At 42.0% G+C, this 16,496-nt stretch overlaps 2 protein-coding genes across 8 annotated transcripts; one reads left to right on the top strand and one right to left on the bottom strand.

Moving 5' to 3' along the window:
- Positions 1–183: 183 nt before the first annotated feature.
- On the top strand, positions 184–5,742 carry LOC122395036 (PX domain-containing protein kinase-like protein). Of its 5 annotated transcripts, XM_043392324.1 has the most exons (9): positions 198–622; positions 864–1,052; positions 1,134–1,230; positions 1,310–1,734; positions 1,807–1,983; positions 2,061–2,471; positions 2,531–2,687; positions 2,763–2,807; positions 3,604–3,690. In XM_043392324.1, exons 1-8 carry the CDS (start codon positions 521–523, stop codon positions 2,777–2,779), a joined length of 1,575 nt encoding a protein of 524 aa, XP_043248259.1. In that variant the 5' UTR covers positions 198–520; the 3' UTR covers positions 2,780–2,807; positions 3,604–3,690. The 5 variants fall into 5 exon arrangements, with proteins under 5 accessions (XP_043248260.1, XP_043248256.1, XP_043248257.1 ...); XM_043392321.1 differs by lacking the exon at positions 2,763–2,807 and having other exon boundaries at positions 195–622; positions 3,595–5,742; XM_043392322.1 differs by lacking the exon at positions 2,763–2,807 and having other exon boundaries at positions 196–622; positions 3,604–5,742.
- LOC122395037 (tafazzin) lies at positions 5,712–12,141 on the bottom strand. Of its 3 annotated transcripts, XM_043392326.1 has the most exons (6): positions 11,784–12,141; positions 10,144–10,215; positions 8,244–8,372; positions 6,800–7,043; positions 6,477–6,731; positions 5,712–6,381 (listed from the first exon to the last, which is right to left on the bottom strand). In XM_043392326.1, exons 1-6 carry the CDS (start codon positions 11,896–11,898, stop codon positions 6,342–6,344), a joined length of 855 nt encoding a protein of 284 aa, XP_043248261.1. In that variant the 5' UTR covers positions 11,899–12,141; the 3' UTR covers positions 5,712–6,341. The 3 variants fall into 3 exon arrangements, with proteins under 3 accessions (XP_043248261.1, XP_043248262.1, XP_043248263.1); XM_043392327.1 differs by lacking the exon at positions 10,144–10,215 and having other exon boundaries at positions 11,784–12,120; XM_043392328.1 differs by lacking the exons at positions 10,144–10,215; positions 11,784–12,141 and adding an exon at positions 10,756–11,531.
- Positions 12,142–16,496: the final 4,355 nt, after the last annotated feature.

Genomic DNA, 16,496 nt, shown 5'->3' with positions numbered 1-16,496 from the left:
TGGTGGATCGGTTAGGAAAAGGGGTAATCGAAGATGGTGACTTTCTCCTTGAACGGCAAGAATCTAGGAATCCGATTGTACAGTGCTTGCCCCCGATAATCAGTCGTATAAGTACACGATCGAATGCAAGCATTTATTGTTGCAACTCCTGTCCATAGATATTCGAATTACGGTGAAATAATAAACGCAAAGCATTGTAGGAATCTTCGTTTTCCTTGTGGTGGTCACTCGTTCGCGTGGTATCACTGCAAAAGGGTGGTCGACGAAACAGTGAATGATAATTGATAGGTGTTGAATTCCGAGAAGTCTGTAACGCTTAATTACGACGATCGTTAACGGGACATTCGTGTTTGTTCGGTTGACATTGAAACGTTCGAAGCGAGTGCGAAATATACGTTCACCGATGTTGAAATGAAGCAAAAGCGCGTTATGTATGGCGACTCGCGGAAATTATGTGATAGGCCCGAGCACTACGAGCAGTACCCCTTACGGGCTCTGCTGTCAGTCGGATTAATGATCAATGGCTTTGTTTGAGACTCGATACATAAATAAAGTGACGCTGGATGATACGGAAAGGCTGACGAGCGTCATAGAAAATGCAAGAACAATCGACGGACACACGGTACGGTACACGCTTGACGCGTATACATCTTGATGATTTGCTCGATAATAGGTGTCATTTAATATCCGGTTACACTATCGTCTGTCGTTATGTCCGGTGATCTATCGCTCTTTAGATAACCATTTACGATCATTCTTCTGCTTTTACGATGCCGATTTTTATTCGACCGCTGCTCGAACACATTTTCAACCATCGTGTACCTTTACGCGTCTAAACAAAAATTTCATCTTCTTAAATTCAGGAATACGTGATCAAAACGCAAAGAGGTCCAATTCCAGAAAATTATTGGAGAGTCAGCAGACGTTACAATGACTTTGTGCAGCTCAATGCAGCTTTATCAATATCAGCCATTGATCTGGCACTTCCTCCAAAGAAAATTATTGGTAATATGGAGCCAGACTTCATAGCTCAACGTCAAATAGCGCTACAGGTTAATTGTAACTCGAAATAAACATATTGGTATTATACAACGTTGCTTCGCGATAGAAACAAGTTTCATTATTGATTTCAGAAATTTTTAAACACAATACTAATGAATCCCATACTGGCATCGTCTCTTCCCATGAAAAAGTTCTTAGATCCGGATAATTACACAGCACCGTTACATGGTATGTAGATGAAAATTAGTCTTATGTACGTATAAGTATATAACGGATAGATGTTTCAAAGAATAATTTTATTTTTCAGAGATAGCTCTACAACAGGTGTCGCTGGCTTTACGCAGTGATGCCAATTACGAAGTTATTAAGGCCATTCCTGACATGGGATGGCGATTGAGGAAGCATTACTATACCGTTAAGAATCGCCAAAACCCTAAGCAAGAATTGCTGCTCGCGTGGGTAGAATTCGGTCCGGACAAGCATCTACAGGACAAAGATATGCAGGGGGTTTTTAAAAGTTTAGGAACTTTAAAGCACAATTACGTAGAACCAATTGTTTACCAACACGTGACGGACAACGGAGCGTTAACGATAAGAAACTTCCATCAGACGGGTACGCTGCGCGACACGTTATGCGTAACTAAACCTAAGCAACCGTTTATAAAAAAGTATGGAAACCCGAAGCAAACCAAATCTTTAACAGTGTCTGAAATTGCAATGTATGGTTACCAGGTGAGAAGATCGTTATTTTGTATTGAAGCAATGAATCTAATTGGTCTTACATAAAAATAACTCTTATCTCAGATTTTGGAAGCTTTAAGATTTCTTCACGATAAGGGTTTACCCTATGGACATTTACATACAGGCAACATTCTTTTGACTCAAAGATGCGCGAAATTGTTAGATATAGAAAATGGTCTATTAGGCTTGCCTGCATTTTACCGGCCCTACGTTGTACAAAGACGTAAACTTCACGCCACGGTACTAACGGAATCATATTTTATATGCAAACGTACGCTTAGTAATTCGACGAGTAAACGAACAATTGTTTTAAACAGACGCAGGTAGACGTTTACTCGTTTGGGCACGTGCTGTACGAGATGGCGTTCGGTAGGCCGCTTCTAGAAGCAACCTGTTCCGAGTTCCCGTACTGCGAGGCAACCCTAAAAAGTTTGCTCGAGGTGATCCTGTCGCCCGAAGCCCTGAAACAAGATCTGCCGACGATCTTACATTTGTTGGACCACCCGTTTTTCGAACCAGCGAGACGCGCCGCGTTAGCCATCGGATCGATGGAGAAACCTCACTTCAAATTAAGTAGTCATTTAAAAGAAGCTCTGCACGAGGCGGTGAACAAAGCCGAGCAAAGACTGAAAGACGAACAAAAAGTAGTTAGGCATCAAAAAAGGCTTGTCAAAGTTCAGGAGCTGATGAGCTCCGAAGAGGAGATGAAGAAACGGAAACAGAAATTGGTAAATATCTCGAGTGTAATATTTCGATTTGTAATTCATTGGTAATTCTCCGCTCGTAGAAGAAGGAACAAAAACTGGCACAAGAACAACGTTCTGCGAACCAATTGGGTACAAACGGGATGAAGCAAGCGAATGGCAAGAGTCCAGAACGTTCTGACAGTCCAATAAGCACTTCCACGGCTACCAGCGTTGGGACCTTGACTCCACCGTCTTACCGTAAGTATCAGAATCATCTAGAGATCGTCTTCATTAATTACTAACATTAACCGATCTTCCCGATTTTTACATTAGCTGGGCACAAAAGTTGATGGCGCATACTACGCTTATTTCTCTCACGTAGGTCATACGATCATTCCGCATTAATTATACCCACTCGTACATCTCATTTGACCATTGCTTGGATACATTTTCTAATTGCACTTTTTGGGTATTCTGTTAGATTTTTTTTTTCTTATACTAATTCATTTTTAGCGTATGTGTTCTGAACAGCGTTAGGCAAAATTGTCGATTACGATTTAAGTAATCCCAAGATGTTGTGTTATTCATGATATAATATACGTTGAATTAATGATTAATTTGATTGCCAAATGATTGTAAGCTATTAATTTCAGGAATCTATTAACATCGATCGTGATTAATCCCGACGATTAAATCGTTTATAGCGAAAAATTAGTGGATTAATGCCCAACTCTGGCTCTGAACCAATAGTACTTTGCAGTAGATGTAGTTTTTGATCAGGGATGGGAAAGTATTCGAACGACGAATACCTTACTAATTTGTATTCTGTAGTCTGTTGCCTGAAAATACTTTTATTCGTCTTCGTTGTCGAATGGATCATTTCCCGCGTAAGAGGATCTTGAAAATTGTTGGAACTAGCGGTAGGATGAAAACGAAATTTTTACTCTCGTCGCGAATCGTCGCAGATTACAATACGTCAGGTTGTTCGTCAGTTATTCTGTGCATCGAGGATATAAATATAAATTTAGCACTTTACGCGAATATCGATTGCCCATCCCCGCGTGTTATCGGTACAAAGATTGAGGATCATTTGTATTATGTGTTCGTGTGTCCAAGCGATGTCGTAAAATTACCGTTAAAAAAGTTATAGTTTATTTAACTCAAGGTTCTGTAGATGTGTCGCAAGGTGACGGAGCTCCCGGTAAAGGTACTATTCCACCACCTCCGAAGCCACCATCCAATGGTGCTGCCGACAACTCACCGAACGTGACCAACAAACGTGCAGCTTTGCTCGGAAGTATTTGTAACTTCAACAAAACTAGTCTTCGGAAAGTTGCTAATGGACACCCGTGAGGCGTTTAAGTAGATAATCGAAAGGAAATTGTTGAACGTTTTTATTCTAGGGATAGCACGACGCGGTCTGTACCACAAACGATGCTATATTTTCTTTTTATCAGTTGGATATGATGGTGTTTATAGTTTTTATTCGATCACGATATTTAACAGAACTTATAGATTTAAATTGCATAGGATTTTAATGTGTACGTTGCTGAAGCAAATAGTCATTAATCGTGTATTTACAAAGAATCATATACAGAGTCATGCTATATATATATGTATATTAGCCGCATGAATCGTTGTTAGAAATGGGCAACATTTAAGTATTATTTGTTATTTTTATTTTTTCAACACCGTCCATAGTCGGATTTGAGGTTATAAAAAGTTTAATAGAATCATGGACAGATTTTTAAAAAGATGATCTTTTATATATATATCGTATGCGTGTCTCATCGATGGCACAAAAGTCAAACAAATCAAGTATATATATATATATATTCAAATAAAAAAAAAAAAAAAAATGAAATATAATATAATCTTTCTGTCGACTCTATTATATTTAGGGGTCTGGAGAAGTTTGTTGTATTCGTAAATTTTATTCGTGAACACGATACGGCATTTTAATTATCAATGTATGTAGATAGGATGATGATTATACAATCTTTATTACCATAGGATTTTATTTGTATCGATCTGTGTTTTCGCAGTCGTGATTTCTAATAAATTTGCTTCATCGATTTCTCGCGACGGAGCCCAGAGAGTATGGAACGATAAGTGATAAGTTGAGAGTGATAGCACCTAATGTATTACGTAAATTTTGTCTCGTTAATGTTATATACCGTTCTGTCTATTCAAAGTTTATGATATGTGTGACGTATTAATGTATAGTCCTATTAAGAAGTATCCGCGAGCCTCCTCGTTCGTCTCGTAAACTTGAGAATGTATGTTGCTTTCTTTGTATCGATCGTCGAATCGAAAACGCGTGTTCCCGCAAAGAGAGAAAATGTGCCAAGAAAAACGTATGCGATCTTTCCGTTGATGAGTATCAAAAGAGAGAAGAAAAGAAAGAAAAAACATTAGTGGTAAACGAGAACGTAATCTATTTCTATATGTCACATACGGTGTATGTAAGATTTGTCTGTGAATATCGTAACGAAAGCATGTAATATAGTCACAATTTTCATATGTAACGATTTTAAACGTCCGTGTAAAAGCTATTCCTTGTAGATTAATATGAACGTTTGTTTTATCTACGATCGTGGGAGTCGGAAATAAAATCAATTCTATATATTTATTGAGGAAAGAAATTTGTGGTTCGTATAATTCGAAGTTCTTCGTCGTAAACAGTAAATACGTCAACAAGTTTTATTATCTTCTGTTTATAAGGAACATTATGTTAGCTATTGTGTAAACGGCCGTAACGCTGTGTATATCGAACGTTACTTCAAACTATCCGCTAACGCAAGAAATAATTTATCGAAACGAAATAATCGTGTAAAAAAAAGAAAAAGAAAAAAATAGATATCACATTACATTTTCAACAATAATCTTGTTCGATACGAATTCGACACAAAAAAAAAAAGATAGTTTTCATGTAGGAGATATTTTACTACTCGCTACGAGAATTTAATAAATACAAAATATGCATATCTTTGCAATATTTTTATCATTCAAAGTATCTTTAACATTATATTGTAAATTCTCAGTATATCAAAAATATATGTGCGTATGCGAACATCGCCGTTTAAAGTGTGACTGTAGTCGTCGAACACTACCATAACTTGATTCGATCTTTCTCGACGCGATAGTGACCATTTCTTATTTAAAAAAAAAACCGGTAAATTGGGTGTTAGTTGAATTTTACCTTATTTTAACTTCCATTCAAAATCACATTGCTCATTAGTATATAAAAGATTTTCTCGTTCCTCGTTTTTCTTTTTTTTTTTTAGTATATGCGGAATAAGTTTAATAAATACAAAATTAATCAAACGTTACAAGATTGTATTACGCTAGTTGTGCGACCAAAAATTACAAAGCTCCTACATATTGTAATGGCGGCGCACAAAGGCAAGGCGCGATCGTGCTACGTAGCAACGAGGACGTAATTATTGTTCAGGAGCTTTCGTAATTTATGATTATCTTAACATTCTTTCTATCAACAATCTATGCGAGTCTATATTTAACATGTTCCGATGGTTCGTTCTATGTACACGTGTGTATGTATATACATTATTGCGCACGGGTTCGCGTCCACCGTGAAAACGTATAATGGCATTCTTAGTTAAGTCGGGGGCGACTCGTATTCAAATTAAAATTCGAAACCGACTGTCATACGAGCGTGGCGTTTTCCTTTTAGAGAGTCTAAATCACTGTTGTCCGGCATTCCGTGTTACATTGCACAATTACACAAGTATTGCTAAACTGTCGTCCTCGGGTGATCACCTCCGATTAAAAAAAAAAAACCTAGTACCACAAGTACCACCTATTGTCATATTAAAATTGCATTTTTATTTTTTTTTTTTGGCAAATTAAAGCTAGCAGGGGGTAACAGTGCGACGGTCCCCCGATCGATCATCATAACTTTCCGTGAAGTTCCTCGGTGGCCGATTTTAATCTGAAACAGAACAAAAAAAAAAAAGAAAAAGAAAACACGTTAGATCGATTTGATTCGAAATCTTTGTAAGGTTGAAACGGAAGGAAGAAGCGTACTTTATAAGCTCGTTCTGAATACGATCTGTGATCGCTTTCCTTGCTTCCATCTCGCTAGCTTTCGATGTACGTAATTCATGCACTAATTCGCTAAAATCTATAGGGTCACCGTAATTAATGGTGACCTTTTTCCGTAGTCTCAATCTGTACGGCGGTTCGTTCGGTAGTATTTCGTCCATGCCTAGATGATAAATCGGTATCACCAGGGGCGGCTCAGGTGACTCCATTATTAACCTTCCTACGCCCCACTTGAACCTACGAAGCAGTAATCGTCGTGATTCACGGTGGATGGTTACGATCGTCCGCGTAACGGAATGTCAAACCTCAGGTCCTCTTTTAGCATGTTCACTTTCCCCTCGGGAAACACGTGAACCCATTCCCCGGAGGCCAGTTTCTCGATGCTGAAATTCATTGCTTCCTGGTACACTCCGGCACCTCTGATCACGGGAATGCACTTGCCCAGCATGAAGAAGTAGGAATGCCAGGTCTTGGTGAAACAAATGTCGTGCGCGGCTAGTGCCCATCTCATCTTACGTCGATTCAGTAGGTGCCTCAGGTCCAGTGTCGCTAAATGAGTTCAGAGATTTTTCTGTCTTAAATTCTTTTCATTCGATCGCGTATCGACGTCATTCTGAGAAAGAAAAGATTATATATGTCTCAGGCAGGGGGAACGTGAGAGCGTCAATTTTTAACCCCTTGCTGTAATAGTACACTTAACGAGCAATAGTACACGTCTGAAAAATTATTTCCGATTTGATCGTACATCAAGGGGTTAATCGTAACCGAAAGAAGGCTCGTCGGTTTCTCGAACGTTACGATGCATCGAGACCTTGAATGCGCACCATTTTCATTGCCGTTGCCTAACCAAGTCGGTTGCGAGCTGTCAAATCATTTGTTCGGTTGCCTAACGTTCGACCAAAACCGGAAGTCCGGCTGGATCGACGAATGCAATGTTTATGTAATCAAGACGGGGTTCGATTCTTTCCACGAAGTTTAAGCAATTCAGAGTCACGCATAATGAAAGCGCTTCAAGGGTGTTGGAAGACTATAATAGGATCGAAATAGATTGGCTGTTCAAAGTCGAGCTTCGATAGTAAATCACGCCAGAAGAGAATTCTGCATTTGCGCCAGCTCGTCGATTCTCGGATTTCAAAGATAAAGATTGCTCGCGAAGGAACGAATTAAAGGAGGACACGGAACCGTAAACAATATGGCGGAGATAGCCGTGCAGCGGCGTTGATTCTCGATTCTGTTCTGTCCACAAAAACTCGTGATAGTTTTAGAGATAATTTTCTAAAATTTATTCTACGATTGTATTCGACGAGCGTTCGCTTCCGACCAGTTTGGTCGAACGTTTTAAGGACACCTTGTGTATACGTCCAAAGCCGCAATATGAGTAGATAGCGAGGCTTCTCGTGTTACAAGGGGCACTCGTATCGTTCTCAGAACCTGAAATAACATAGCGACATTCAACGATCCTTTTGCACAGTCCGATGTTTACGGTAACGAGCGATAGACGGATCCACGATCGATGGAACGCGAGCGTTAACACTTTAATGGTCGCACGTTTAACGCGCGGAGGCCCCCTAACCTTATTTTCAACGTTTCTATGAATATTCAAGCATTAACATCTTCGTGGAGGGCATCCATTTGAGAACTTTAATGCTGACACGGCGGCTGAAACAATAGCGGCCGTCAAAGTGTTAAAGAGAGGTCGATGAATAATGGGAATTGTTAAACAATCCGTATTATCATCGCGCGACTTACCCCATATGCCCGGATCGTCGAAGCAACTGTGGTGATTCGACACTGTGATGAGGGGAACGTTTTTCGGCCGGCAATTTAACGCCCGCGTCATGATGTGCTTGTTGTACACCGTTGTTTTGTTCAGCCATTCTTAAACAGCACGAACGGAAAGAAACGCTTCGGTAAATTAATTCGGATCCTCGGGAAGGGACTAGCAGAACTTGAGCCGGGAATGCGTTCGATCTACAGCATTTAACGTCAATATAGAGTCAACGATTAAAATGTTCAACTTTTACAAAATAAAAGGTCTAAAGGGAGAGGGGATCGATATTGATATATTTTCGAACAACGAATAGCTTCTTTGCAGGACATCGAATCCTTGGCGTGCCCCTGCCGATAACGATTTGTTTGCCTCGATAAGATAGTTGCAGCTGTTAGGCGTGTAGAAATTCTCAATCAGCGACGTTGAAAATTTCAAGCGTTAACTTTATATCGACGCTTCGTACCGATTTTGCATACGTGTTTACATGCAATTCTAAAGCTTTATTCTAACTATTGCTATTACGAAAGTCGATGGTGACGATATACCAGGATGATTCTTATGCGTTAAACAATAGTATGCAAAAGTGCTTATCGATTGTTTCGTAGATATTGGAGATTCCAAGGTCGTCTTTCTCGTTTAATCTTTATTCTAATCCAGCTCTGTGTTCCATAGGGACGGCGATTGCTGCGGAGATAAGTTCAACGCCCTATCGTCCAAGGTTATTCAAGGTCACGAATACGTAACTATCTTGCCAATGAGTTACGAAAATCGATGACGAAATATGTAATTTCGTGAGGTTAAGAACTTTGGTGGCTTTTTAAGATAAGCATTACCACGATACCTCCCTCGTACTGGTGCTCGGGTGAATTTATATCTATTTCTAATTTCGGAATTTTTCGAGTCTAGCCGTTTTTTTTTTGGCACGCGTGCTCGTTATCTTGATTGACCTCTCGCGATAAAACCGTGACGTTGCTTTCGGTGCTCGTCGTCAGAGGTATATTACGACAAGCAAATTCCAGGCTGAACGTCCAGTCCTTCGAACCGCTCAATTATCGGTTATCAGTTACGGTATGCAGATTGAGTCACTGTTCTTGGTGCCTTGAGCAACTTCTATTGTGTGCGATACCGCAGAAAAAGATTTCGCGAAACGCACGGTCTTTTCTGGTAGTTCTGCGCAACAGTTACAGAATTCTTATGTAACGGTTTAAAACAATTATTTTCAGGATCTTTTCAAGTCCTGGTAGAAGTCACCTATGCAAAAATCAAGCATGATCGGCGACGAGTCTCGCCGTACAAGGAGCACAGAAAACGATTCAAAATGGTTTCAAATCTGTGTGCCCTTTGCAACGCACGGACGAGATTGACGAAAGAGCCGCGAGATGGCGGTGCAGTTTGACGGCGTGGCGGGGACACCTCCCAACGACCTTGAGCGGCCAATCGATTCTATCCAACACGATCGTTTGAAAGTCGACCTTAAAATCTCCACAACTTCCCTATCTTCCAATATCGTTTTCCCAAAATTTCAGACAATCCATGAGAATCACCGTGCACACCGAACATAAAAGCGAATTGTTAGACAAGGCGAGCAGAAATGAAAAAAAAGCAGTGGAATTTCGTGCGGCGGTGACATTGAATTCGAAAAAATAAGTGACGGAGCATCGACGCTCGTTCGCTACCATTACACCGCCGAGAAATTGATGAAACGACCAAGAATAGAGGAGTGGGGGAAAAGGGGGGGGGGCGTGGAGGGAGGGTCGGGATGTGCGCGTACGTCGAGTCTACGCGTTCAACCAATTGAGTAATGCGCTTAATTTCCGAAGTTTATTGTATCGTCACTAAGTCAACATCGAGCCGTCCTCGTAAATCAGTGGTACTCACTGAAAGGCCAGCGAGGACCAATGACTGATTTCCTGTGCCCTTCGTTGGGCGGTAACGCATAGACAATTCTACCTGAAATTAGAAATACCACACATCGCAGAAATAAATTAAACCGTACGAAAGCGAAACACGTCGGTGCCCGTTTCCAGGGTTATAAGCCGTTACTGGAAATCACCAGGGGATCAACGATGGCGGCAGACTCGTGCCGATTGTTAACCGAGTCCACGGTTAGAGACACGTGCTGTTAGGAAGCATCGGAATGTTAATGATGAATATTAATTTTATGTTAAGTTTCGCATCAAGTTCGAACAATTAACGGGTCGAGTGTCGTGGCGGTCACCGGTGCCCGTCGTTGCACCGTATCGTGAATTAACTTTAAAAATATGTGGAAAAACTCGTTCGACACTGAACGCGTTAAATGTTAATTGTTAATAAAATGGTACATTTAACTCCGTTGCACTCGTGTGTATATGGTCGAATTTCGTAATCTCGAGTCGAACCTCCGTTATTTTTTATGGCGAAGCACAATCGATAGAAATATATGTTCCAGTTTTAAATGTTTCAACGAAGCGTGGCGAAAATAATTATGCGTTTCTTATTATCATTACTTACGTATTCGTTCGCGTGTCTGTGTATGGTTTGCTTAATCTTCTTTCGCTTTCGTTCGGACATGTATATTTAAAATGTGCGCGCGAAATTTAAAAAATTGTATACCGAGTAATTGGACGACATAAATGTCGGGGACAATTATACGATAATTCATGGTTACGTTGACCTATTATTTCGAACAAAAACACGTATCTAAACTTTAGACTTAAAGTGTACCCGTACGAGTGAAAAAAAACAACAACACCGATCCACTACGTGATATACGAATACGTTGAATACGTACGAAGACGAGTTCTGCAATAAAACATTACGTGCAACTTTCAATTACGACTCATCGTGCCTTTTTCCCCCGTGATACGTAATTAGACTTAACGATTCCAGATTATTAGATATTAATGTTAATCGTGTAATTTGCGTAACAACATATTTGATCTATGACTTAATAATATCTTTTCCAATTTTCACGTTTGAAAAATATCTGCACGATGTTGTTGCGACGATAAAAGATTTTCCTTTGTTACGGTAAGATTGTTGAAAGAAATGACAATGTACTATCAGAACAATGATAGACACAAAGTTTTCATGTAAAAAAAAAAATGTACTAACGCGATTATATCGTATACAGGTTATGTTTGATAAAACAAGTCATAGAAAAAATATCAGGCGAACGATTATCTTGTCGATCGAATCGAATTGTTTCTCGTAATATTCTACGATTATATAAATCAGCAATGTCCAGTCGCGATGTCTCGCACGTTCATTCACGAAACGATAATCAACTTTGCGATAATCGGTTCCAATTGAACCCTTCGTTGTCCTTTCCGTTCATCCGCCAATGATAGAAATTAACCGTGGAACGTGCAGTTATAATACGTGTCGTCGCGTTCCGCTGGAAAAATTATCAGATTTCCGAACCTCGTGAAACGATTCCTGAATGCATTTCGAAGCGACCGTTGTTAGAAGAGCGCGCCAACATCGCGGAACGAACAGTACTGATTTTTACCGAAAAACCGGCTCGCGTAGGTGCTTACCTATAATGATTTTAGAGAAAATCCCTACTGCCGCGAAGGTTATACTGCTCGCGATGTTCCAGAGTCTGGCCGAGTTTCGAAGCTTCGGTATGATCCATTTGATGTCGTATAACATTGCACTGTCGTTCGCGGGCTGGATCCAAGAGGGAAAACAGCAGTGCGGCACTTTTTCCGGACGATTGGGAAGCGACTTCCCCGCGAGAAATCGTCGACTCTTTCGTAACTCGCGACAACCATCTTCGTGCCAACTTCACGCCATATTTCTCGATAACTATCACGTGGTTGGCCGAGCAACTCCGACGGCGACCGAGACGCCCGACGCGACCGCAGCTATCGAATTGTTTCGTTTGAAATTAAAGGCGCTTCGAACGCTTGCCCTTTCTACGTCCGAAAACGCATACTGCGCTCAGCGCTGAACGAAACTAAAAAAAAACCGATGTCCGCACGATGTACGTCTACAAAGCTATCGTCGGTCGATGTCACGTAATTGACCAGGTCTTCTGTTAACCTTGTGACTTGGAACGTGACTTATTAATTAATACGATTAAGGGGCAAAGTGTGTGAGAATCATTTATAATGCATTTATCACTCGTTTTATTATACCTTATGTAATCGACATCATTGATAATTAAAATTCGTACGAATTTAAATAATTTTATGCAGGTGAAGCAGAAACGACGTCATGCCGAGTAATCAAATTCAGGAACTGAGGAAAGCGTGGGGAGAAAAAGTATCGAGGGCAAACGGTACGTAAGCAATTTTTGTTTTTTAAACGTTTATTTTTTCTCGTACTTATTTCAGAAGTGCGATACACTGTACATTTTTGGTTCTTTCTCCCTATTGGATAAACAAATATTCGTATAAATTACTATCAAGTAAAAAGATTACATACGTGAGTTTAATAATTCGAGAACGCGCAACGGACTTTCTCTTGTCTGTCGTCCATTTCATAGTCGGCTATGTCGTATTAGCGCCAAGCTGTTTGTCATGTTTTTCGATAGATGTCATTAATTGTCATGGTAAACCCTGAAACGATTCTTAATAATTGCACAAATATATTAATTAATACATCTACACACGTGACAGTGATCGTCAGTGTTAATTTTTTTTTTTTTTAATATCAAAATTGTGTTGAGAGTATTTTCAGAATTATTTGTAATTACAATATTTTCCTTCATCATAGGGAAAGTAAGGAATATTGGTTAACGAGAGTCGATTGAAAGGCGCGTTTAGATTTAATAAAATGGCGATCAAAGGAGACCGCTAAACGCGAGCTTCTCCTGTCCAGTCGGTATACTTATTTTATCTTTCCGACAGTGGCGAACAAATTGATGGGCGCATTATCTTAAACGGTGGTAACACGGTCTCGTTAGCGCGACTCGAAAATTGCGAGGGATACATTATAATAATCATGGCACGCTCGTAGCCGACGTAATAGTAAAATGCCCGGGAGATCGGAGATAACCATTCACGGGACGAACGGATGCACAATAAGACACAGATGTCTACGAAGTTGTGCCCCCGGCGGTGACTCTGCACTTGCAATGTCAGTCGAACACTTATCAGAAGCACCAGAGAAAGAACGCGATGGAGGGACGGTGAACCTTGGTACGACGATCAGGTTCATCGGGTTGGATGTCCCAATTTCTGGGCCTTTAAAGTATTCCGATCAAAAATTTTTTAAACACATATTCATTACCAGTTTATAAAAAAAAGTGGCCTGACAAAATTTGGATAATTAAAAAATGTACATTCTGGCCAACTTTGCGATATACATGGATGAAAATGTATGAAATATTCAGTGGTTACTATAATACAGCTGTCGGGTACAACGAGCGAATAGATACTTGGAAGCATTCGATTACAAACAGAATACAAATTAATACAGAAGCCGTCGTACGAATACCTTTTGAAATACATTTTGCCCATCCCTGATTAGGAGTTCCTCGGGCTAAGTTCATGCGCGCGAAAGAAAGGGCGAAGCACGGGAGAAACGAAGGAGGCGAAAAAGAAGGGAAAAGATACAATGATGCGAGCAAAGTCGTAGACCGCGGGGGAGGGACGGGAGGAGAATGTCCGGTGGCATGTGGGAAGTGGGGGGGCCTGACGCGAGGAGAGAAGCAACCAGTCGATGGAGCCGACGGGGTGGGGGAAAAGGGCCTCATCTCAACAGCCAGTCCGATTCGAGTCTCTCGACTGCGTGTTGCCGTGCCATCGTACGTACGGGACACCCTTCTACCCAGTTTGCAACTGTGCGGAGGATACCTTCGAGCACTGTACCGAGACGAATCCGTCTACCATTTGAGAATCGACCGCGAAGTGTCTTTCTCGCGACGCCGTTTCGACGAGTAACCCGCGACGCAGCCTCCGCGATCGAACGGGGGGGCGAGATCCACGGACCGGTCGTAGCTCGAACGATGCGATCGATTCTATCGATTTACGAGCTCGTACCAACGAAAATTATCTTGCCCGTACGCGTACGCGTCCACAGCCACGATATGACAGATCTAACTCGCGATATTATTCCCTCCGCCGACTATGCGCGCGTCTCGCTGTAACCTTTCCGATCGTTGAACCGCGAACGGTTACCGAATACGTCCGAGAAGCGGTGCCTGTCCGTTCGTTGTGAAACACGAGACTCCGGAGAGTGTGGCGGGATAGAAGAGAAAAAGGGTACAAGGGGGATAAAAACGGGCCACAAGAGGAGGAGAAAAAACGGTAAGAGTCCGCAGGGCGGAGAAGAGACCGAGATCGAGACGAGAGCGAGAGGGAAGAGAGCGAGCCGAGCGTTCGGCTTGACTCGAGTGCAGTGTACGGTGATGCCGCGAGGATGCCACCGTCGTCGGTTCTCTCGGCTCGATATAGGACGGCGCGACGGTACCCCGTGATCTGTCGGGGCCCCACGATTCTGTGCCACGACGTAGCGCTGTTATTCGCGCGGTGCGGTGCAAGTGCAAGTGCAGGTGCAGCTGTGAAGTGGTGTCGGTTCGAGTTCGAGAGCTCACGCGCGGGATATTACGCGGCGGCGGCGGCGCGGCGTAGTGTTGCGCGAAAAGGGATTCGGGTCCGACGATGCGGGGGGCCGGGAACCGTGTCCAATGATTCGCGCCGCGACGCTTACAAGGGCAGATCGGTCACCTCTCGCGTCCCCGTCCACGAGTGCCGTGCGAAACGTCATCCTTTGTTCGAAAATAACACCCTGGATAGAGGATTTATACGCGGCGATCTCGTTACATTCGCGGATCCCGTCCTGTCCCGTACAACATAGGCTTCAGCATCCCGGCTGCAGAGAGAAAGCAACAGGTACGTGTAGTATGCGTTCCCGTATTCTCGGTGGTTGCACGTTGTGTACGCTCTCGGTCGCGTTGCCTGTTCGTTCGCGCACGAAACGCGCGCATGCTCTTGATCGAAGATCTTGCCGTGCACAAGGCAATATACACCGGTTGCAGCGGCGGTTCACTCTCCGTGTGTACGTGTCTTTCATCGCGGAAGAACTCCAGTTCAGCCGGGAGTACAGTCGAGGCAGTCTTCTTGCATCTGTTGCCCGTGCATACGCGTTTCGCTACTTTTATGCTTCTTACCTTTGAATACGATGATCGTGCGAAATATTTGTTCGAGTACGCTACGCGTTAAACATCGACTCTCCTAATCTCGGACGTTTCTACCCTCGAACGGGCTATTTATACATACGTGTAGAAAAAAACGGGTATAAATAGAAAAATTCGTAACACATGTCGAAGATCAATTGCTATACTAATAGCAAGCCACAGAAATATCGAATATTCACTCTCAACTAATAATTCATATTTTTACCTTCGTTGAAAAGTAGAGTATTTTCTACTCGTGACTGCTTAAAAATATCTAAGTATCTGTTCTATTTTATGGAATTGCTTTGACTATTTTCAGAATAAAACGAAGAAACTTTTTGTCCGACCCAAAGGTTTCGTTACGGTTATGGTATTTTTTTCAATGTTTCGCGTAAACATCGACGATAATCAATTTCGATTATAATTCGGTATTAGCAATTTATGTTCATACTAATTAAGCCCCGATATCCTCGAGAAATGAAGTTTATGAAGCAGCAAAGTTACTTTGATCGTTCCGCGACTTTCAACCGGCAATCATTAACGAAGATTTACATCCTCGTTTATCTGCCTCTTCGTTGCCTTCGTACTTCGAGAGTCCATCGAATTCGGCCCCGATGTTCCCGCAACGCATATCCCCCCAACGAAACGCGAAGGCACGTTTTCGCGTAGATTTGAATTAAGATTACGGATATTGTTATGCCCGGTTATACAGACGCGAAAGTTTGTAACTCGATCCTGTTTAGGACCCCGACGGACCACCTACTCTTTTCGGAGAATGTTAATTGGTCGTTTCACGAATTATAAACCACCGAGGGGAGAAGATCCACCGTGGCCACTTGCTATCGCGTCCATTAACATACCTCGCGTTCGCCCTATCGTTGCCCGCTGCACGCTAGCGACGCTTAACTCTAACGACGCAAAAAGATACTAATTACAGCAACCTGCAGCCACTTCTTCTACACCGGTGCAGGCTGTAGCCCACTTTCCTTATTTTCCGTGTTCCGTTTGGGGGGCTCGTGGGTAGCAATTACGGCAACTTAGGCTAATTATTGCCGTTTATTTGGTTTCGCGATGCCAACCGATGGAAATTGCCGGTGTTCGTTTCCCAGTGTTCACGTGCTCTGAA

Source organism: Colletes gigas, unplaced genomic scaffold (genome assembly GCF_013123115.1).
Source record: "Colletes gigas isolate AHSC1104 unplaced genomic scaffold, ASM1312311v1 Colletes_gigas_Sc00005, whole genome shotgun sequence".
NCBI lineage: Eukaryota > Metazoa > Arthropoda > Insecta > Hymenoptera > Colletidae > Colletes > Colletes gigas.
Note: the sequence above shows the minus strand (reverse complement) of the source record. Positions and strands in the feature narration are given on the sequence as shown.